At 46.6% G+C, this 23,818-nt stretch overlaps 1 protein-coding gene and 1 long non-coding RNA gene across 5 annotated transcripts in view; both read left to right on the forward strand.

Moving 5' to 3' along the window:
• The window catches only part of LOC139078870 (uncharacterized), a 47,858-nt gene extending 42,195 nt beyond the window's left edge, over positions 1–5,663 (forward strand). Inside the window, exon 2 of the long non-coding RNA XR_011532030.1 lies at positions 5,496–5,663. This is a non-coding gene — a long non-coding RNA (uncharacterized lncRNA). The remainder of the gene's footprint in view (positions 1–5,495) is intronic.
• A 16,214-nt stretch (positions 5,664–21,877) lies between these two features.
• Positions 21,878–23,818, forward strand: part of LAMB3 (laminin subunit beta 3) — a 39,762-nt gene continuing 37,821 nt past the window's right edge. The window contains exons 1-2 of one of the 4 annotated variants that reach the window (XM_070591035.1): positions 21,878–22,166; positions 22,262–22,566. Coding sequence is in view for 1 of the 4 variants with exons in the window: in XM_070591038.1 (XP_070447139.1) it covers positions 22,387–22,566 (180 nt within the window). In the remaining 3 variants the exon portion in view is untranslated. Of the gene's footprint in view, positions 22,167–22,248; positions 22,567–23,038; positions 23,164–23,818 lie in introns of those variants that run through there. The other 3 variants (XM_070591036.1, XM_070591038.1, XM_070591037.1) reach the window with 3 other exon arrangements.

Below are 23,818 nucleotides of genomic sequence, written 5' to 3' on the forward strand. Positions count from 1 at the left end.
CTGTTTCTTTCCGGCCTGACTGGTTTTATTCACTGGTGCTTGCATTGCTAGGGTCACTTGATAGATAACGATTCTTTGAAGGTGCCCTTCTGTGCACAGAGATGTGGGTATGTGTGTGTGTGTGATGTCAGTCTCTGTGCCTGCAGGTGTATGTATATGCACTTCTGCATACCAGGGAACTGCCATTAAATCCAAATTGTCTCCACTCGCATCTGAGAAGTGAAGTTGGGGGCTGGGGAGGATGGAAGGGGGGCTGTTAGTAAAATTTGCTGGTTTGGAATGCAAATATTTCATGCTCTCCTCCATAATTGTTTGCCACTTCCCTGGATCTGTGGGTGCAATTCCATGGTGCCAGCTCAGCTTTATCATAGAAACAGTTGAGAGTTTAAGGCAGAAGGGTGAGAGTTGACAGTTTGTGTAAGAAGCTAAAGAGTGGAGGGTGCTCTTGGAAGCGTGAGGAGAGTAGGATTGATTGTGACTGGGATTAAACATCATCCCTTTGGGGAGGTGGAATAGTTTTGGTTATCCATAGACCAGAGTTGGCAAGTAAGGGAAGAGGAGAGACAGATAGGCCAAAGGGCTTAAAGCAGGGAGAAGAAGAGGGCAGGGGGAGGAGCGGGAAATCAGACTAGCCAGAAGACTGCAAAGGTCAGTGATGCAATCTTGCAACAGCCTGCCATGGTCAGCTGGGCTGAGCCCTGCAGGGAGGGACGGGGAGGGGGCTGCTTCAAGGATCAAATTTTGAGTCATTGGAAATTTTAACAGTAATCTGTCTTTGGCGTGTGAGGCAATTTCCAAGACAACTCAGTTAAAAGAGGCAGCAATAACAAGCACCCTTTGCTCTGGCTCTTAGTAGGGATCTGTGTGTGCAGACTGGGCAAAGTTACCTGAATAGCTGATTTAAAATTCTGTGTTTTAGTTTGTATAAAAGCAGTCAAGATGACAAGGGGCCAAATAGAGATTATTCCTGGAGGATTGTGTTTCCTGCCTATTATTCTTTTAACCTTGTCAGGCAGGAAAATTCTGTAATAAGGGAGCAAGCTGAGATTAATATCAGTCTTGGCATTTTCTGTGAACCTTGTTTATAATTTTGGAGAGGTCTGTAATAAGTGGCAGAGATGGTTTGTGAGTTTTCTCAAGATCTGTGAATGTTCCAAACATTGTGGCTGCTGGAAGAGCATATGATGTGCGCCCTAAGGTCAGAGCTTTCTCCTGGTTTCTGCTTTGAAGGTGAGCCAGTCCAGACTGGGACCCAAAACTCCGAAATTGACTTGTTGGTAATCATTTCCGGTGTTTCTGTAACTCAAAGACGCAAACCACACGTCTTCCACGGTCAGTAGGCTGTAATTTACCTGGGGTTCCCCTTTCTTGTGATTTGCTGTGGTACAGCACATCACCACCTCAGATGAGTTCCCCTCATTCAGTCTTTGATAATCTGACCTTGACCCTCCCCCGGCCACACTAGCTTGCTGTCCAGGGTTGGACAGAAAGGTCAGCAACTGGCCTGGATTGGAGTTGCTGGTGGATTTGATGTTCCTGGTTCAGGTGATAGCTGGAGCTGAGTGGGAGATGGTGGGAATAGAAAGCTGAGGAACCCAGGGTCACCCCGTGCTGAGGAATTTCTGGCACAGCTCCTCTGTCTGGATGGGGAAGAGAACCCAGCTTCCAGGGTAGGGGGTTAGGTAGGGCTTGGGAAACTAAGCACGTGCTTTAAGCACACTGATGTCACTTTAGAGATGTAAAGCCTTGTGTTGCATCATGCAGGTCAGACACAGGTTATAGCTATGAAGGTCAGATCAGTCATAGGGTGACCAACTGTCCCAGTTTGCCTAGGGCTAAGGGGTTTCCCAGAAATGCAGGACTTATGGTGCTGAAACTCGGCAAACTGGAACAGTTGGTCACCCGACCCTTGAGTCTATCCCAACATTTATTTCTTGCCATTCCTAGGAAGGCAGGGAAGGCTAGTTAAAATTTGTTTATTTTGCTTTCCAAATCTTTTTCTACTAAACCTTAAAACACCCAGAGCCATCTGCAGAGGAAGCAATCACGGAGGGGCAACAGGTAGTCGAAGGGGTTAGTGCCGAGTAGGGATGGAGCTGTGGCGACCACTGTGTCTTGGGGTTTGAAGGAACAGGGGACAGAGCTCTTTGGATGGTTGGTTGTGTATGAGCCTCAGTTATTAGTACTATTATTTCGTCACCAGCTACTTGCTGCCAAGCAAAGTCACTGCCCACCCCTGGAATTCTGGGAGTCTGGAGGGAGGGCATCATCATAGGAGATATGATAAAACTTTTCGAATATCTTACACTCCCTTTTTTTCCAGTCCTTTAGTTACTTTCATTTCATGTAAATTAGTTTCGGAAAGAAGGTTTCTTATTCCTCAAATATCAATGGAAGAGTTTAAAATTTACGTGTCTAAACTTTATCTTCCTCTGATCTTGTGGATTAGCATTCTAGAGTCTAGACCTTTCTGTGCAGATATCCTTCTTTCATCACAAGCTTGACACACTTCTTACAACAAGACTCCCCACTTTCTCTGTACAAACTAGGTCACCTTCTCAATATCCTTATTGCTAGCAGTGGCATCTCCATTTCACCTGTTCTCTGGGTTTGAAATATTGTGGCGTTTTCTTGGAGAGGGCTTCCTTGAAGAGTCTCATCATTCTCTACCTAATGCCCTGCTTTATTTTTCTTCATGGCACTCAGTACCTGACTTTATATTGATATGATTATTCGTTTGCTTTTGTATTATCTTCCATACTCATTGGAGGATGAGCCATGAGGGCTGAGACTTTGTTTTGTTTTTCCCTGTGTCCCCAGGGCCCAGTAAGATCCTTGGCATATAGTAGGTTCTTAATATGTAACTATGAGATTAATGAATGTCTCCCCCATTGGACTATGACACCTGGCTGGGGAGGGAGCATGACTATTGTTTGCATGTAGTCAGACTTTTAGTGGATGCTCAAAGAAGCATTCAGGGTTTTTTTTTTTGGACAGTTCTTTTGCCTTTAGCATTCTCCTCTCTAATCCATCTCAAATGCTACCACAAATAAATCTTTCTAAAATTAAATTTTTATTCTTTATTGCCTGTTTAAAGCCCAAATTTCTGGTTGCCCACATGATGAACTCCTGGATCCTGCGTGTTGAATTTACTTGACCAATGTTCTTGGAATCCAGGACCTCTCTGATCTGATCTTTCCTACTCGTCTAACTTTCTATCCCATTCTTCTCCAGCAAGAACCCTGTGCTCACAGATGGGTTTCTCATAGCCCAAGAAACAATTTATTTGGATTGTTGCTGCCTCACTTTTGCTTATACTCTTCTTCCTCCTTGAAATGCTGTTCTCTTTCTACTCTGTCTTTCTCCCTTCAGTTCATTTGCTCCAAGAAGCCACCACTGCCCATGCCAGTACACCCTAATCTCTCCTTTCTGTGAATTTCAGCTGCCTTTGTGGCTCATACTGCACAGGTTGGCCCTGCATTGTCTGCTGTTTTCTACAGCTCTCTCATTGTTTCCTGTGGGCTCGCCCTGTCTCTGTGGAAGACCAGATTTTTGTACCTTTCATGGTGCTAACATTTAATAGGGGCCCATTAATACTAGTTGCATTGGCCCAAAAGTCAGTACTGGGATAGAGATTGCAAAATGATGAGTTATAGCTCTCGTGGGAGATTATTTTAGGCACAGTGGCTTGTCCTTGGCTGAGAGCCTTAGGACTGAAATTGCCCAAGACCTGGCAACTTGGCCTAGTTCCCTGCATTCTGGCTTCCTCACCTTTCACTTCCACTCCCAACTTAGTGTCTGACATTGCAGCTATTGGTTCACTCTTGGGCACCCCTCCAAACGGCTGCTAGGACCCAGGGCCTTGACAAATCCACACTATGAGGAACAGACCCTTCATAGACATTTTGCTTTTGTCCCTCATGGCTTCTGGCCAAGCAGAGCCACTAGCTGCTGGGGCATGCAGGATGTGCTGGGGGGCTGGGGTAACCATGCACACTCTGCTGCCCTCATACCCCTTCTGTATTGTAGTACTGTACTTTACGAGTTTGAATGAGCATAAAGAACTTCCCCAGGCTCAAATGTGAGCTAGACTTAAGAATATAGGGCTCCGGAGTTGAACAAGCTTGGGTTTATTCAGGGTCAGGGTCTGACTTTGGACAAGCGACTTAAGTTCTCTAGCCTCCATTTCCCCATCTGTATAGTGAGGTTGATGAGCACCTATCAAATGGGGTGTGGGGAAGTCTGCATGACCTAGAGCACAATCAAGGGCTGAACAGTCTGGCTCAAATGATGCAATCAATAAATGTTATTGATTCAGTTATTGCTCAGTTGTCTTTGCTCCCTGCTCCATCTCAGCAATTCCCATGGTCCTTTAGCCCAGTCCAGGACATTCACATTCCCTAGGTGACATGTAGGCAGCAATAAGGTGCAAAAACATTCATTGAAGCCAGCCATGTAAACTATACTGTGTTAAGTATAGTTACAGAAAGCAGAATACAAAATTATCCTTACCCTCAAAAACTTACAGTCAGGTAGAGGACATAGATATGTAAATAAGTTATTACAGTGTACTAGGATAAGCACACTAATAGGAATATATATCAGGTAAACAGAATAGAATGAGAAATATATTGATTCAATTTGGGAAGGAGGTGGTCAAAGAAGACCTAAGAGTGGATGATCCCTGAGCAGCTTAGCATATTAAAGGATGGATAGCGTTCACCAGGTGACTCTGGGAGGGAGTAGGGCTTCAGGGTTGGGGAAGCCTGGAATGAAAGAGGACAGCATATAAAAAGGGGAGGATGCATGAGAAAGCATAGCATGGTATAAGAGAAGTTAGGCAAGATTGGTGGTAGAGCATAAAGGATGGCAGGAGATAGGAAGTAGTAGGGAAGAACCAGATATTGAACAATTATGTAAACGATCAACTGCACATGCCATGCCTAGGAGCTGTTGACTGCTTCCTTCTTCTAGGAACACTTTCTCTTTGACTTCCAAGATATCTTATTCTCCTAGTTTTCCTCCTACTCTATTGTGGACACTCCATTGTTTTTCTCACTTTTGCTTTTTATCCAACCTCTAAATGTCAGCATTTCTCTGGACTTAGTCCTGGACCGTCTTTTCTTATTCTGTACGCTCTCTTTCAGTGATTTAGTTTACTCCCAAGGTTTCCATTACTGCCTCTATGCAGATGACATACAAATTGAACTCTAGACCTGTATTTCCCCCGGCCTATTCTACATCCTCATTTGGATATCTTGCAGGTATCAAACTTACCATGTTTATAGCCAAATTCAATATTTCTACCCCATAAACTTGCACCACCATCTTTTTTAGTCTAGGCTTCACCGTCTACCTAGTAGCTCGGGTCCTAAGCCTGGGAGCCATCCTTGACTCCTCTCTCTCTGACACCTCTCATATGTAAACAATCACCAAGACTTGTCATTCTGCGTCTTAAATATCTCTTGATTTTATTTGCTTTTTACAACAATAAGGAACTGAATTATTCTGCAACTGCATCAGCTGGAAAGAAGACTCCAAGCTCCAGAGGAGAACTCAGCCCACCGGATGCTTTGATATTAGCCTTATAAGCCCAGAGCTGCTGTGCCCAGACGTCTGACCTACAGAAGTGTGAGCTAATAAATGGATGTTCTTTTAAGCTATTAATGTTGTTGTAATTTGCTATGTAGTAATTAAAAATTAATACTAGCAGCATGCTAGGAGCTCCTGCTGGGATGACAAGAGAAGACCCATTCAAAACTTGCTGAGGACTGGAAAGACTAACCAGGGTGGGGAGAATCTGCCTTAGATTCTATGGTCCATTATCATAAGCACTTCCTTGCAGACGCCTTGTGCTCCCTTGCCCTTCTCTGTTTCTTCATATTTACCCAGGAAGACTTACCCATGGCTGGAGTCAGCTACCTGCTCTGTATCAATCTACACCCAAGCAGTTTATCATTGTTGGAGAAAATTACCCAACCAGGTTGACTGTAAATTTACAATCACAAATCTCAAATGGGCAGTTGGCTATAGTTTGTTATGTTTTCCAACTCAGTTATTTTTATTACCTTCTCAAAAGATTTTCCACACTTTCTCCCTCTTCCCAAACAGGCTATATCTTCCTCTTTTCTGACAGTTCATGCTCTGGTAAAATAGAAGGAATCAGACAGGAACTGCTTCATTTTCCAACCACCAACCCTATCTGCTCAGTACCCATGTGCTCCACCTTCTGTCACACTCCCAGGGAGGAAGCATCCCTGATTCTTTCTACATAGAGCTCACCCTCCATCTCACCCTGATTCATCTATTTAAGGTCTTGGGAGTCCATGAATAACTTAAGTTGCTTTAGGCTACAAGTAAGAAAATCGAATTTCAAAGAGTTTAACAATAAGGAAAATATATTATTTCACAAGACAGAGATTTCAGGATTGATTAATTCTGTAGCATAATATCAAGAACCCAGGCTCTTTCCATCTTTCTCCTCTGGTATCTTCAGCATGGAGACGTTACAGTCTAGCTCACATTATGGTTCCAATATCTGGTTCCACAGTCCCAGGGGTTGTATTCAATATGGCGACATCCAGTGGAAGGAGAGAGGCTATTCTTTTTCTTTTGTCCCCAAAATATCTTTCCTAGAATCCCCCCAGAGACTTGCTTTCATTGGCCACAACTGGGTTGAATGCTTATCTCTAAGACTACTTATGAAGGAAAGGAGTATCATCATGAGCTTAGACCAGTGGTCTCAAAGTTTCTCCCTGGGACCAGCAGCAGCAACATCACCTGAGCACTTGTGAGAAATGCAATTTCCTGAGCCCCAGGCCAAACCTACTGAATCAGAAATTCTGCATGCAGGACTCACTGTCTACGTTTTTGAAAGTCCTCTAGATAATTCTGTTGCATGCTAAAGTTTGAGAACCACTGGCTTAGGCTAATCTGTGAGCTGAGGAAAGGACAACTGCCCTGAGAACCTGAAAAACACTGAAGACCTTTAAGCAAGGAGGAAGGAGGGTATGGATTTTGGCTAGGAAGTCAACTTCCTGCCAGATCCTCCTCTTTCCTGAGTAATCATTTTCTCCTTCTTTATTACAGTATTCCATCAGCATACAAACATACTCTGATATCTGTATCTTCAAAAAATCTATTCCTTGACCTCAAATCCCTATGTAGCAGCTGCCAGAATTCTTTGATCCTTTTTATAACTAAAACTGTTTGCTATCAATTGTCTACAATCACTGTATCTATTTTTTCATCAGCCATTCACTCTTTTACCCACTCCCATCTGGTTTCCATTCTCACTACTCCACCAAAATTTAATGGGATGTTTATTGAATGAACTGAATTTTAGTATTCAACAGACGTAGCCATTTCTTCTTTCTGGAAACACTTTTTCTCTTTGCTTCAACAGTGCACTCTCCCACTTTTCATCCTACCATATTAGTTTCTTCTAGAGACTCCTTTGTTAGATCTTTCTCCTCTATCAATCAGTGGTTCTTGACCTTGAATGCACATTAGAATCACTGCGGAGCTTTCAAAACTTCTGAAGACTAGGCTGCACTCTACACCAATTAAATCAGAAATCTTTCCAAGTAGGACCCAGACATCAGTAATATTTAAAGCTCTAAAGGTGATTCCAGTGTACAGCCAAGCTTGAAAATCACTGCCCTTAATTTGGGGGTACCCCAGGGCCCTACCATGATCCCTCCTTATACCTACATTATTTCCCTAGATCAGTGGTTCTCAGCCCTGGCTCCACTTTACAATCATTCTGGAAGTTTTAAAAACTACCGTTGCCTAGGAGTTCCCCAAGATGAACTGACTCTGAATTCCTGGGGTGATTCTTTTTTTTTGAGGAAGACTAGCCCTGAGCTGACTACTGTCAATCCTCCTCTTTTTGCTGAGGAAGACTGGCCCTGAGCTAACATCCATTCCCATCTTCCTCTACTTTATATGTGGGACGCCTACCACAGCGTGACTTTTGCCAAGCTGTGCTATGTCCACACCCGGTATCCGAACCGGTGAACCCTGGGCTGCCAAGAAGCGGAACGTGTGAACTTAACTGTTGTGCCACCGGGCCGACCCCTCTTGGGTGATTCTAATGTGTAACCAGAATTGTGAACCACTTCTTAGATGATTTCCTACAGTTCCATGCGTTGAGACTCAGTGCTCTCCTGTAGAACTTTCTGCAGTGATGGAAACGTTCTGTATCTGCGCTGTCCAGTATGGTAGTCATGAGATACTTGTGTCAGTTGAGTTCTTGAAATTTAGCTAAAGTGACTGATGAACTGAATTTTTAATTATATTTAATTTTAACTTATCTAAATGTAAATTAACCCCATAGGTGTAGCAGTGGCTACCATATTGGACAGCACAGCTCTTGTATGCTAATGACTCTGAAATTTGCTTGTCTGTCTTCAGCTCTAGGCTTCCATGTTAAGCTGTCTAATAGGTATCTCTTCTTGGATATCCAACAGGGTAGCTTTAACTTAATACATGCAAGATGAAATTCTTGATTTTTTTTCTTCAAAACTTGTTCCTCTCCTGGTCTTCCCCATCTTGGCGAACGGTATTACTTTCTATCCAATTGCTAAAGTTCCAAACATGGAAACCATCTTTTATTCCCTTCTTTTCCTTATGTCTCTCAACCAGTTTTTCAGCAAGTCCTCTTTGTTCTATTTCCAAGTATATAATTTGACCCCATCTACTTCTCTCCATCTCCACTGCCTCCAACCTAGTCCAAGCTGACATTATCGCTCACAGCGTGTGGTCAAAGCTAAAAGTCATGGCATCCTTAACATGTGCTTTCCAGGACCTTTATATGTATTCACTTGTTAATCTCTCAAACGACCCTCTGAGGTGGGTAAACTATTACCTCCATCTTCCACATGGGGAAACTGAGGAACAGAATGCTTAAGTAACATGCCTCAGATCACACAGCTAGTCAGTGGCAGAGATGGGATTCAAAACCAAATAGTCTGGTTTCAGGGTCCATATTCTTTACCATTCACTTCTCTGTCTCTCTGACCAAAGACCCATGACACTGGTTCTTCATCTTGGCTGCACATTGGAATCACCTGAGGAACTTTCAAAAATACCAGTTCTCACAATCCCACCCCAGATGAGTTCAGTCTCTTGGGGTAAGGCCTAGGCATCAGAAATTTAAAGAAAAAATTTCCAGGGAATTCTCCTACATAACCAGCTTTGAGAACCACTCCCTCTACAAGACCAGGCCTCTGTCTGCCCCTGTCAGCCCACCTCAATCACAAGGCTCTCACCCCCTTCCTTCCCTAGAAGAGGCCAAGCTCTTTCTGCCTCAGAACCTCTGCACCTGCTCTTCCTCTGCCTGGAACGTCGCTTTCTGATATCTCCTGGGCCTTGAGTAAGACTTTAGAGGTCCTAATTCATGAAAAGATCGAGCCTCCACCTTGCCCATGTAAATCAAAATGAAAACAATATTAAACTTTGAAATATGTGTAGGAGGGACGTACAGAATTCTAATTTTGCCCAAGGTGTCTACTTCTATGTCTTTAAAAAATATTAGATATAAAAATTTTCAAAAGAAATTGTGGTTCCTCTACTTTGCTGGCACCTTAAATGCATGTTGAGCCTGCCTTGGGAAGTCCAGCTCTAAATCTTTCAGGTTCATCTCAAGGATCATCTCCTCGGAGAGACTCCTCTTATCCATTTTTTTAAAGTGGCACTTCCAACATCCCGAGACCCCCATCTATCATAGTATCTGTTTTTAATATTTCACAGAAAGCATCGAAATCTGTAATTGTCAGATTTAGATTCTAGTTTACTTGTCTATTGTTTGTCTCTTCCATGAAGGCAGGTTCTTGTCTGTCTTATTTGCTGCTGTCTTGTTTGTTCTCACCTAGCACATTGCCTGGTGCAAAATAAGTGCTCAGTAAATATTTCCAGAATGAATAAATGAATGAATGCCTGCAGGCTGATGTATGGCAAGTAGCAGTGAGTAAATGAATCCCAAGGCGGATAGGCCAGCGTGGGTTGCTACCCTGGGAAAGGCTATCTTCATGGGGTAGGGTGAGAGAAGTGAGTTCACAAGAGGGAGGACTCCTCACTGGTTACAAGGAGGATCCAGCAACCTGGTGAAAGCTTAGAGCTAAGGAGGGAAACGGCCGCAGGAAGATGCTATGATGTTGGGTGGATTCTGAGGGCAGTCAAAGCTATTATTTATTTTTAGGTTGTAATTTTCCCGTGTAGTAAAATTTCTTAAACTCAACAGTTATGTGTTTTGTTCTTTGGAGAACAGAAGGAGGACTGTTTGTTTCTGTTTGGGGCCAAAATAGGCTGGAGAGATGGGTGCAGCATGGAGAAATGGTTAACAAAAAGCTAGGCTTGTTTGAGGACGAGCAGCAACGAGAACGAATTTGTGTTATGTGTTAGCATCTCCCTAGAATTCTCAGAATTATGTGACCCTTTCTTTGGATAGTAGAGGAAAGAGTGACTCGGATGGCTAAAGAAGTTGAGGTCACTTTTGTTGCATAATTAATAAGTTATTTGGCAATTTTGTCTAATGTCTGTGTTCCCTGAGACGGTAGTCTCCCTCTGGACAGTGATTGTGTCTGACTTATTTACTACTGGATGCCTGGCATTGGGTGGGTGCTCAATAAATATTTGTTTTGTGAATGAATGGTTCTGAATGTTTTTGTGTTTCTGGGTCAAAAGTCAGAAGGGTCTGCTGGGCTGTGATGAGGAGAACTGGAAGAGAGGCCCAGACTCTGAGGACGAGGACCAGGCAGATGCTGGGGGTGGAGTGGTTACAATATGCAGACTGATTTGTGGGAGGATTCAGACTTGAGGTCAGGCCCCTGGGACAACTGAGTGGGGTGACAGGACACTGTTGATCCCCAGTCAATGGACTTAAAGGAACAAATATTCCTGGGCCCCATTTGGTTGTAGGAAGGGGTTTCTTAGTGTACCAGACTTGGTGCTAACTGACCAAGGGTTAGGATAGGCCTGAAACTACCGTGGGAGACATTATCTTTGGCAGCACAAGGACAGGCAGGAATTGACAGATGTTTTGCTACACATGTTCCCTGATTCCCTGTGAGTGACAAGGAATCCTTAAAACATGTTCAGGAAATCTTGCTTCCTAAGACCCTCCTTCCATTTGTGCCTTCCTCTCCCTGGACCCACATTTATTCCTTTCATTACCTCTCAAGTTTCTAAAAGCTGGGTCTTGAATGCTTTGAGGACCTGATACATAGTCTGACCACAGAAGTATTCAAGTTACAAATACCAAAAGTACTGCCAGTTTGATTCCTGGCCTTTGCTTCCCCAAGTCCCAGCCATGGTGGATGGAACAGGAAGGGCGGCCTCAGAAGCCTGCTGATCAGTTAATCAGCTCATCGTGAATTTTCTCAGGTTCCAGTTCTTAGAGGAAAAAATATTTCTTTTTCTGAATGATTTTCTCTCTGTGTTGTCTCGAGAGGGAGTTACTGGGTAATATTCATGGCATGATATTCTTCAAACACTTTTTGTTAGATTTTCCCTTGCCCCAAGGATCCACACTAATAAATCAGCATCTGTTTATTGAGCACTCACTGTGTGCAAACACTGGACTATGCACTTGTTAGGGGATAAAAAGAGTGGCCAAAGGTTGTCTCTGTCCTCAAGGAGTTTGCAGTCCAGCTTTGGGGGCAAATCACAAAATAACTAAAAGTTGAATAACCATAATTGTGTAAATTTGAGATAGAAGGGATTTACAAAACAGAACAGAACTGATTACTAATTGAATTCTGTAAGTAGGGTCTGCTGCTGGAGTTCGGGAAGAGTTTACACAGACCAGCAGAGAAGCCATCACTGATCCAGGAATCTGATCTGAGTCTTGGTTTTGGGATTTAGCCAAGTACACAAGAGGTGGAGAGGGCAGTGTAGACAGAGCTGGATGAACGAAGCCTAAGTGTGGTGAAGGGAATAGAATGGTTGGATCAGAGCCCCTGTGTGAAGGGGCGCTGTGTGAGCTAGGGCCAGAAAGGCAGCCTTTTTGGCAGGACCCTGAGAGCCTGGCTGTGGACTCTGGACTTTAATTGGGAGAGGATGGCAAGTGTACAGGTCAAAGTGCGTACCAAATCCGACTCAGCAAAGGGAGGACTAGGCCAAAGCTCACCAGATGAAATGCAGTAGGAAAAAGTGCAAAGGCATGTGTATGCATGTGTGTGTGCATGTGCATGCACGTCTTAAGAACAGCACAGATTCAAGATGAGGCCACCCTATTTTAACAGTATTTGACTTGAAAAAGATGGAGGTGTTAATGTGTCTAGAAGCTCAACATGGGTCCGTGGTATGATTTGGCTGCAAAAAGCCTCCTGTACATCAGGCTGCAGCAGCAGGAGAGTCTCTGGAATAGAAGTGGTATTGGCATCCGTTTCTTCCCCCACGTCCACGAAGAGGGCTGCCTTGCTAAGATGGGCCAAAATTCATACAGGAGCGTCCCGAGCTCTTTCCTGTGGGAGAGTTTTATTTTCATGTGCTGTATATATCCAGGTTTTTCTTAGATTTGGCGCCAACTTAATTTTCTCAGATCATTTCACATCTTCACGTAGAGTTTACTGAGCCACTTGAGGTGACATTTGCAAAAGTTGTCTAGGAGAAAAAGTATCAGTGTACACCCAAGTGACCAAGCATTTGTCTGAGACCGAGGGTGTCCTGGGATGTGGAACTTTCAGACCTAAGATGAGAAGAGTCCTAGCAAACTGGAATGGTTGTTCACCCTACAACATATGACCACCTCCTCTTTCAAGATTTGCCCCCACCCGCAGTGGTTTTTTTCTTAGAGACTGGAGTGGCATACCTATCTTATAGATATTTACCCTCTTGGTACAACTTGCAGAGATCTCATAGTCTATGTTTCCAATGTTTTCCAGGGGGACAATCTTGTGATGTTTTAGATTTTGCAAACCTAAACATTCACCGTGGCTGTTTTTCCTACCAGTTTCCTTGAGGTGTCATAGTCTACAAATTACCCTGTATGACTTTTCTTTTTCATGAAAAACAAATTCCCCTCAAGCTTGGGAAGGTCAAATCTTGTAAGGGTACGAGCATGGACTTTAGAAGCTTAAAGATCTGCCATTGGATTCTGGGCTCACCATATACTAGTTGTAGTAGACAATGCTATGGGTTCATCACATCCTACTTCATTTTCCTCTTCTGGGACCTAGGAAGATCACTTAGGAGCCCTATGAGCTGAGCTGGCCAGTAGGTTGTAAGCAGAATGACTGTGTCCCTTCAGAGCTGAAGCGCAGAGTAACAGGGGAGAGTTCCTCCATGCTCCTCTAACCTTGCTGTCATGACCGTTAAGCCTATGTGTCCTGGTTGGTGCAGCTACAAGATGGGGAAGTCCCTGAGTGACTGTAGAACAGAGGACCTCTCCCCTCACCACTGTCTTGTATCTTACTTTGTATGAACAACAAGTAAATGTTTGTTGTGCTAAGCTGCTGAGATTTTGTGGTTGATTTATTACTGCAGCGTAGCCCAGCCCAACTTGATTAAACACTAGCTCTGTATCTTGGTCACTTCAGGCTGCTATAACAAAATACCATAGATTGGGTGGCTTAAGCAACAGACATTTATTTCTCATACTTTTGGAGGCTAAAAGTCCAAGATCATGGTGCTAGTAGACTGAGTTTCTGGTGAGAGCTCGCTTCCTGGCTTGCAGACAACTGTTTTCTTGCTGGCTTCTCACCTGGTGGAGACAGGGCTCTGGTGTCCCTTCTTCTTATAAGGGGACTAATCCCATCATCGGGACTTTACCCTCATGATCTCATCCAAACTTCATTATCTCCCAAGGCCCTCACCTCCCAGTACCGTCATATTGGGAGTTAGGCCTTCAAGATATGAATTTGGGGGGGACACATTCTGTCCATAACACTCTGTAACCTCGTACGTGCTACTTAATAATACTGAGGCTGTGAAAAAGGGAATAGTAATATCTCCTTCAAAGAGCCATCTGAAAGGGCTGCTGTGATGCTTAAATGAGATATTGTGCTCCACTCATAGCAAGAGCTGGAACTGCTTTCTTCCCTTCTGTTCTCTTAGGGAAATACCTAGCTATTTCTTTCTGGAATAGCACTTTAACAAAGGAGTAAATTCGACCTATAGTGCCCAGAAAGCGGACATATAGTCTCCAGACGATGGAGGGATTAAGCCCATCTTTGCACTATTGTTTCAGCTCTTGGCCCTTCACTTGGAGCGGTCTTTGATAAAGGGGCATATGCCCAGAGGATACCACCATGATGTCAGGCATCTGGACCCCAGGACCCCTGTGTTCACTTCTAAGCATCATGTTTTAGGAAGATTATTGACAGATAAGGGAACTTCTAGAGGAAGATGACAAGGTTAAGAAAAGTCTGGAAGCCATGGGAATGGGAGAACAACATACTACAAGTCAGGTTGCCAGATTTAGCAAATCAAAATACAAGAATCCCAGTAAAATTAGAGTTTCAGATAAACAATGGATAATATTTTAGTATAATTGTGCCCCATGCAGTGTTTGGGTATTTGGGGCCTACTTACGCTAATAAGATATTCCTCGTTTATCTGAGATTCAAATTTAACTGAGATCCCTGTATTTTATCTGGCAATCCTAGCTACACGGAGCTTTTGGTCTCTGATAGGAGACATGCACACACATGAGGAAGAGATGTAACTTCACAGTCATAAACACATATGTGTATTATACTTGAACACAACGAGCTGCTGGTTATACGCATTTCTGAGTAAGCATTTGTAAAGTTAGAATTAGGTGACGTTATCCTGGGAGAGTTGCGTAGGAGAGGCAAATTTGGGTGAGAGTAGGAATTTTAGTTATCCTCATTTCTTCTTTCCCCTCAAAATATAGATAAATGAGAACCGACTCTATTTCTTTCCTTTCGGTTTGTCCTAAAACACACAAGCAAGAAGATTAGATGCTGGCAGTTACTTATTACACTGAGTGCCCTCCCTTCTTTCTTGTCTTTCTTTTCTTCCTCACGCATTTGTTAGCGTGTACATTTGAGGAAATGTGCTAAGTACTTTCTTGACATAACAAATCTAACAGCCGGAAGAAGCAATACTTCTCGAGAAGGGGAAACCATGTCTTAGGAAATCTATAATGACTTAGACAACTTGTAGCAAACTCTCCAGCGGTCTGCGGATTTAGTGGAAGGAGTCCCAGACGAAGCCGGGGGCGAAGAGAGGAAAGACTGTAGGCGGAAAAAAATCACTTTCCACACTCTTAAACTTTTTACTTTATTTTGACTGATTATTCTAGTGTAATCCCCTCATTGTAGAAGATGAGAGCATATAGAGAAATATAAAAAGATGGGAAATGTTAACATTTTGGATATTTTCTCCCTGTCTTCTAGTTTTTTTTCTTTAAAGTTAAGTAGATTTTATGTACTTTTGTTTTTAGTTTTTTTTCCCCAGTTAACTATGTCTCCGAAACATTTCCCCAGGTTATTAAAACCTCTTTCTCAATATTTTAGATCAGAAGGGGGCCAGTTTTGAATGATATTTTAAGGAGAAGGAGTTAGGTTGGATAAGGGCTCATCACCCTCGTCTGATAGGATGTTGACCAGACTTTGATCTGTGTAAGCAGAGGCCCCAGGAGAAGAAAGTGCCTTTTCTCTCTAGCCCTCAGACTGCTGGGCAGTTGCCCTGAGTTAAGTATTAAACTTGCCATCCAGCCCAGCTTTGATTCCTATCTTTCTCAGGTGTCGGACTCTGGTTTTACTAACTCTCAAGGTCATAAAACAATGTCATGCTTACGTTTGTTCCTCTGTCCTCTGTGTTTGTAAACACCATCTCCCCACCCCCATCCCCACTTTGTCCTTCTTTGTTTAGGAAGGCTGGAAGCATCACCTTGCTCTTGGAGACCTTAGCTCTGTTGACCCTGAGTGACCCCTCTTCCTTTCTGGTCCAGGTCATGGCTTCTTGGGAGTCTGCAGCCCTCAAGGAATAGAGCAGAATGCACCAAGCACAGATTCTCAGGTTGGGACCTGGGCCCCTCCTGGTGGAGGAGGAAGGTAGCAGGCCAGGTTAGCTCACTGCCTGGTAGGTGAGCTATGAAACATCTGGATGGGAGTGATATTTGCTTTTTGTTAAGCACAACTGCAAAGACAGCTGATCATAGCCCCCAATTCCTGCATATGACACACACAGGGGAACAGACACCCTTTATAGAGCGTGTACCTAGCCCTTTGCTGAGACTTATATACTCATTGTTTCCTTTTGTCTTCCAAAGACCCATGAGGTAGATTGTCATCATTCCCACTGCAGGCAAGTAGCTTGGGAGGTTTACTAAGCTACCCAAAGTCACACAGCTGATGAGTGCAGAACAAAGACTGGCACCTTCATCTCTCTCATTCTAGAGTCTAGGCTTTTAACTGCTATCCTAAACCACCACCCTTGAGAGCAGAGCATCCTACAGCTAAGGGGGCTTCAGAGGCGCTTTGAAAGCGTATTGCATTTCCCTGCCTCTCTGCAAGCCGATTAAGTCTCTGGGTGGGGCCAGGGCTGAGTCTATGAGTTTATAAGTTCGGCAAGTCATTCTGAGGGGCAGCCTGGGCTAAGAACCAATGAAATCTAACACTTTTATTTATAAATGATGAAACTGAGGCCTAGAGATGGACTTGCCCAAATTCATGCTTCTACTGAGTAGCAGGGCTGGGGCTAGGTCTAGGAGTTAAGAGCCGTTCAAGTCCACACATAGACCCTATGTGGCCACAGGCTCTACAGGGAGGTGCTGATTAAAAGCCTTTAGGTGAGGTTGTTTCCAGACATGAAGCCAGACACACCCATACTCCCTCCCTCAAACCACAAGGTGCTCATTTCTCCATACTCAGTCCTCAAATGCCAATTTGAGCATTAGGAGATTTAGTTTGTTTCTCTGGTGGCCCTTTCAAGAGTCATATTTAGAACTTTAAAGTCTGTGGGGCTGCCCTCTGCTACCGTGGGGGGCAGATCTGATGCAGGTGCCTCACGTCCCTCTCAGCCCTTCTTTTGTGTCTCTCTTCCCCAGATGCTCTTGACCTGCCATGTGGCTGCATGTTGCTCCCTTCAGGTGTCTGTCTCTCTTCTTTCAGGTGAGGCTGGGCCACAGCCACATGGCCAGCTCCACATGGCAAATCTGTGGCCAAAGGTCACAAAAGTTGGACTTAGGTCCCGAGAACCTAATTCTCAAAGGGCAATGGTTGGATAATAGAGGTAGGGGTGGTTGGGGGTGGAGGAAGGGGCGTAGTCATGGGCTGGCCTGTTTGCCAGAGGAAGATCAGGAATTTGGGACAGCAGTGAAGGTGGCAGAAATGCCAAGATATTTCCCCTTCATCTCTGGGGAATCAGCTAGCTATGAGCCAGCCATGACCCAGCATTGATTTCACGAAGCTGCAGGCTGCACCGGGCTATACTCCTCAGGAGGGAGGGGGTGCGACATTTGGGAGGTGCACCCTGGGAGTTAGAACAGAAAGAGCTGAGGCTCCTGAGGAGGCCCAGGAGCCAGACCTCAGGCGAGGGGAATCCCTCTTCCTGTGGTGAGGGGGAAGTTGTGTCATTCTCTCATCGTGACCTTTATTCAATCCTGTCAGCTGACTACGAAGTTTGTCTGGTACTTTTCTGTCTTCCCACTCCTTATAGGGTGCTCGGGCCCTCACTCAGAGCAGCTCCCTGTTGGTATGATGGGGAAACCCCGCTGGAATGTGCTGGAGCCTCTGAGATGGGGGATCTGGAGGCCAGCAAGCACCTTCTCCATCTGTGCTCACACAGAAAGCCTATCAGTATGGAAAACACACAAGAAGGCATCTAATGCTGTCTGTTCTGGATGTTTCTACAGCATCTGTGTCTCCCCAGGAGCCCCCAGCCAACATCAGTGCTCCAGGAGTTGGAGCAGGAGCTCAGACAGTCATTTTTAGATAGTGGGTCTCGATTAGGTTTGGGAAACATTAAGTTCAGAGTCTGGTTGACTTTGGTCAAGGATTGCCAAGGGTGGAGACAGGAAGTTTAGGTGACCTTGGGCTCTAAGTAATGGCTAAGAAAATGAGTGCTGGAGCAAACTGATCTGGGCTCAAATGACCACTTACTAGCTGGGACCAAGTTCTCGAAAATGTGCCTCATTTTCTTCATCTGCACGGTAAAGATAATTAAGGGTCTACCCCCACGGAGATGTAGTGGGTATTACATGACTTCATAACAATAAAGGGCTTAGGACAGTGCCTGGCACACTGTGAGTGCTTGGTAAAGGGTTAGCTGTAGTTAGTTTAGGCAGACTGCCTGATTTCTCCCAGACCTCACGCCCAGGCGAATGCGCACTGTTGTCCTTTGGGCAGACATTCAGGTTGGGGAGGTGAGAGTGGGATAGGGAAGGGAAGGCATAGAGTTACCCCATGATGGGCAGCCCAGGCTCCTGTTCTGCTTACTGCTGGCCTCTGCGTGAGGCTGGGCTCGTGTCTGTGCTCAGTAATATAACAGACTCACCTTCTCTCTCTGGTTCTTGGAGAGGCACACAGAAGAGTGACCAATTGTCTGCATGGCTGAGCCGTTGTGCTGGAGGGGAGGGCCACGCCAGCTTGAGTCACATGGCAAATCCCCAGGGCTGTACTTGGAGCCTACCCTGTTCCACAGACGAGGACTCAGCCATGACTCAGTGTATTCAGGTGGTGCCTGAGCCTTAGTCACCTGGAGCCCCTTCCTCCAACACCTGAGGCTGAGCATCCACAGCCTGGATCAGGCTCTCTTGTCCTTCTTAACCTCTTCTCTCCTTTCTCCCTCCTTCCCTCCTTCACTTGCCCCCTACCCCTTGATCTCTCGTTCATCAGATTTTGGCTGATTTCCCTGGCCACTTGGATGGTTTGAGGCTGACAGATGGATACTGGGGACAGTAGCTTCTAATGCCACCCCCACACCCTGTCGGAGACGTTGCCAGGAACGACTGATAAGCAGGCTGAGAGGGATGCTGCCTGTATCGACAGGGTGACGTGTCTGTAATCTGGGGGTAGGTGCCTCCAAAGAGACTCCCCTCCCCCTTGCTGCTGACTGATGCATGAATTTCCACTATTAACCATCCATTCTGGTGACCAAAAGCCCAGACTGTCCCTTCTGAGCATGCAACTGCACCTACCGGACATGGGGGACTCATTAAACCCTATCATTTACTCTTCAATGTGAATCGGTTCATTTCATAAATATTAAGCACTTACTGTGTGTCGGGCACTTTTTCTAGGCACTTGGAAAACAGTAGTGAACAAAATAGACAAAAATCTCTACCTTCTTGGACATTACATTCTGGTGAGGGGGAATAGAAAATAAAAATGATAAAAAGGTAAGTTGTATAGTTAGTTAGAAGGTAGTAAGTGTTGCCAAAAAATAAAACAACAAATGAATGCAGCAATAATGCAGGGTAGTGGGGTTGGGAGGGCTGGGGGTGGGGGACAGGGATGGGGCAGGGAAGTTTGTCACCATTTTAAATGGGGTGGTTAGAATAAGCCTCATGGAGAAGGTAGCATTTGAAAAGACTTAGAAGAGGGGCCTGCCTGGTGGCGCAGCGGTTAAGTGCACACGTTCCGCTTCTTGGTGGCCTGGGATTCGCTGGTTCGGATCCCGGGTGTGGACATGGCACCACTTGGCACACCATGCTGTGGTAGGCGTCCCACACATAAAGTAGAGGAAGATGGACTTGGATGTTAGCTCGTGGCCAGGCTTCCTCAGCAAAAAGAGGGGGACTGGCAGTAGTTAGCTCAGGGCTAATCTTCCTCCAAAAAAAAAATAAAAATACTTAGAAGAGGTAAGAGAGTTAGCCCTGCAGCCATCTGGGAAACAGTGTCCCAGGCAGAGAGGACACCTGGGGCAAAAGCCCTAGGACAGAAGCAGCCCGGTGATTTGGAGGCACAGAAGGAGGCCCCGTGGCTGGAGTAAAAGGAGTGAGGGGGATGGTGGCAGTAGAGACAGAGAAGTAATGGGGGCTGTTGGGATCATGCTGGGCCTCATAGACTCTCTGTGAGGGCTCTGGCTTTGGCCCTGACCACAATGGGGAGCTGATGCAGGGTTCTAGCCAGGGAGTGACATGACCTCTTGTGCTGGGACTAGACTGCAGACTGAGAGGCTATTGCACCAGTCTGGGGAGGAGAGGCTCAGGCCAGGAGGGAGGAAGTGATTCCAGTTGCCTTTGGAAGGGGAGCTAACAGAATTTCCTCATAAACTGATGTGGGTGCAAGTGAAACAGGAGTCAAGGATGACTTGAGTAGCCACTTTTCTGAGCGTGAGCTCTAATGAGCCAGGGCTCGAGGTGCTGAGGGCCGAGGGCTTGGGAGCAGGTTGGTGGGAGGCAGGGAGAGAAGGAAGGGTACACAGAGAGGAGGCTGCGGTGTTGGAGCGAAGCCCCTCCTCCCCTTTAGCCCTGGCCAGGTCCTAACCCAGCCTCTGGCTCTATTTTAGACTTCTTGTCTCTGAACAAGCTGGGCTCTGCAGTTCAAAGCCTGTGCCTGGGTCCTGCAGTCCTGGGGGGACTAGATCCCCACAAGGGCGCTCTCAGCGTCTCTGAGGAGAGAAGCTGACTGGGGTACACTTGGGGTCTGCAGAAACAGTGTCCTGGCCTCGGTCAGGAGTGCGTGGGGGGCCCAAACAGAGCAATTCCCATTTCCCTCTGTGAAGCCAAACTTCTCCCGGGACCTGCCCCAGCCTGTGAAGTCTGAGACAGCAAAGGCTTATTTACCTGGGCTCCTGGCCTCAGAAGGGAGGAGTAGAAGGGGGATTTGAAGGGCCGCAGCCACTCACCATGAGGCCCACCCACGCCTGCCCCGCCTCGTCTGAGGATCTGGGATTGCAACACTTGCTCCTCCTGAGTTAACTATTAATGAATTCTTTGTCACATCCTCTTTCCTGGCCGTGGCCAGAGGATGGCCAGTTCCAGGAGGGTGAAAGCTTCCTGGAAGCCTCGAGTTCAGAGAGTTGGAGAAGTGGAGAGAAACACACCAGGTGGATGGGCTCAAAACCCAGGGGTGTCAGCAGTGACAAGCCTCTGGAGGACTTGATGGGGTCTCTCAGTGTTCCTGTGGCAGAGGCGGGGCCCAGGAAAGGAAGCTGCTTGTACTGACTCTGTTAAGTCAGATTTCACTGGAATGTTTCCAGGGGTCAAGACACTAACATTGATTGAAATATTTGCTATTCATCTACACGACTTACTGCTTATTTCCCCTGCACGTCTAAACTTATTTGGCTAAATTAGCACCCCAAGGTTAGAAATGCCTAGTTTAGTCCACAAAATCCTACATTTTCCCCTTAAGGGTTCTCAAACCAATTTCTTGGACTTAATGCTCCAATTGTAGAAAACTTCCTGCTTAATAGAGGAGACAGTGATAGGCTGGACTGGTTAAGAGTCCCCTTCAAATAGAAACTTCACGGCAATAGTGTTCCAGAACAATGCCAGTGCAGGCTTCCCAGGGCCAAGATAGGGACCAGGTGACCCTCCAGATCTCTCTAAAAGCCCTCTGACCCTAACCTAGGGGAAGAGTGTCCTCTGAGACCAGCCTCTTCATTTAGGCCTGTGACTGTCATTTACAATGGCTCTCAGCCCAGTAGCCCGAAGCTAGGAGCCGACCCAGAGTCGCACAAAGGCGGCTGTGTTCTCAGGCCTGGCGGAGGGCCAGGGGAAGTCGGTTCAGTTATGCTTCAGCCTTTCCTTCCACCACTTGTGGTCAGGTCTGTTTTCTGGCCCTTCAGGGTGGCATTCCTGCCCAGGGCGGGAGAGGCTGGACATCAGCCTTCCCTGAGCTGAGCCATGACTCACAGGTGGTTACCTGTGCGCGGGCTCCCTGCCAACCCTGCAGAGGGAGCTGGAGGGGAGGCATGTAGTTTATTCCTGTTTACTCCTCTTAAGCTTTCCTTGGGTGAATTGAGCTTTGACCCCTTCCTGATGAACTGTAGCTTTTTAAGTCTCCTCCAAATTCCCCAAGAAGCAGGGATTTTCCACTGTTTTGTTTTTGCTTTGGAGGGACCTGGTGCTTTCCAGGGTCCTGGATGTTTGGGTCTTCTCGCCTTCCAGCTCGGGGACAGGTCTGGGGCTATAATGCCCTATAACAAGCCCTGATCTTGGCGTCCTCTGCTTGGTCTCCTGTCTGGGGTGGTCCAGGACACAAGAGGAAGCTGAACCCTCCTTACTGGCCTTGGGAAAGCGCCAGGTACAGTAACTGTCGGAATGCAGGTGCCCTTTCCCGCCCCGGGAATCCTGGTGTCGAATGATCACAAACATTTGCCTGCTGCTTTCTGTTTGCAGTGGCCCCCTTCCACCCCACAAGGCGCCCACAGACGGCCAGGCACTGCCGAGCTTGCTGTGAGGCCTCTGGGACCAACCCACTTGCCCAGTCCTGTCCAGCGGGGGCGGGGGTACGGCGAAGGCAGATGGGCGTGCCGGCTGCCAGATTCCTGAGACCCGCCCTGCAGTGGGCTACGCCCAGCCAGGGAGTCTCCAGAGGTGAGGCCATTGTTTTAAACCTGGGAGCCAGGAGAGGAGACCCCCACATTCAAGGGGAGCTCTCGGAGAGACAGTCTGGAGAAAGAACAGCGGCAGCACAGAGCAAGGTATGTTACCTGCCTTCACTTGCCAGGTGGTAAGCGGGACGGGGGAGAAGGGCTGAATCTCCCGGTGCCTGGTGGCAGGGCCTGATTCATTCCTCTTCCTGGGAGCTCACCCGAGTGAGCTCACCTCCAAAGGCCAGGGTAAATGTCTGCCGCTGTTTATATTGCTTTCTCATATCTGATATGTTTCCACGATTTAGAAGAAAGCAGGTTCAGACCTGGAACTGGGCATAAAGAGAAGTGGAAAGGATGGGCCTGCTTAAAGTTTTTCTAAGGGTTGCTCAGAATGCCTAGTTTCAGGGGTTTCCAGCATGGGAGTGAGAGAGCAGAGATAGCACTGACAGAAACCAGTCTACCTCTTGGGCCATGATTAGCTGTGCAACCTCAGGTCACCTGTCTCCACCCTGGGCCCCGGACTCTTCTGGGAGGGGATTGGATGGAGTGATTTCAAAGCATTAGGATGTATGATTTTTAGATGCAGGAGAGGCCCCAGTTCCCTCTCTGCTCCTGCTTTGCCAACCTCCCATCCCTCCACCCCAGCCAAAGGAATATGTAGCCGTCATTGGAGCAGAGTGAGCGCGCGTTCAGTCCAAGGCAGAGGTGGGTGCTGCATGAGCAGGGGTGAGGCATTGCTCAGCAGGGCAGGCCTGCCTGCCTCTCAGACCCTTTGGGTACCCAGCCCCAGCCTCCTTCAGAATCCCTGCTCTGTGGCCTCCCAACCCCACCTCTCCCTTACAGCCCCAGCCCATAATTGGAGACATTTTGGGTTGCTTCCAGTTCAGATGAAATCCTCACTTGCTTTTTAGAGACTGCCAGGCCTGCCTCTCTCCCCGTCGCTTCCCAGCTACCTGCTTAGCCTACAGTTGTGGCTGCCACAGCCTCACTCTTGGGTGGTCCTGGGTGGTAGTGGAGACCATGCCAATGGCAGGAGAGGGCTCACCTCCAGGCCCTCGCTTCTTTGATCCACCCTCCTTTGGGCCTGGAGGCCAGGCCAGGCTCTGAGAAAGGGCAGTCCTCTTTCTTGGTGCAGCAGCAAGGCCTTGAATCTCCTCACAGGCCCTCTCTTGCAAAGGGCCCAGCCCTTTCCTGCTCCCCACTTTGTCCTTATGACTCTGTGGAGCAGGGCAGGGTCGATCCGCCTCCCTTCCATTTCAGAGGAGGAAGCTGAAACCTGGAGGGGGCGGCATTTTTCCAGGCCACCCTGCAAGGCACATGCTAGCTGGGACAAGGGTCCAGGGCTCTTGCATTTTCCAAG

This window comes from Equus przewalskii, chromosome 23 (genome assembly GCF_037783145.1).
Source record: "Equus przewalskii isolate Varuska chromosome 23, EquPr2, whole genome shotgun sequence".
In the NCBI taxonomy this organism is placed as follows: Eukaryota; Metazoa; Chordata; class Mammalia; order Perissodactyla; family Equidae; genus Equus; species Equus przewalskii.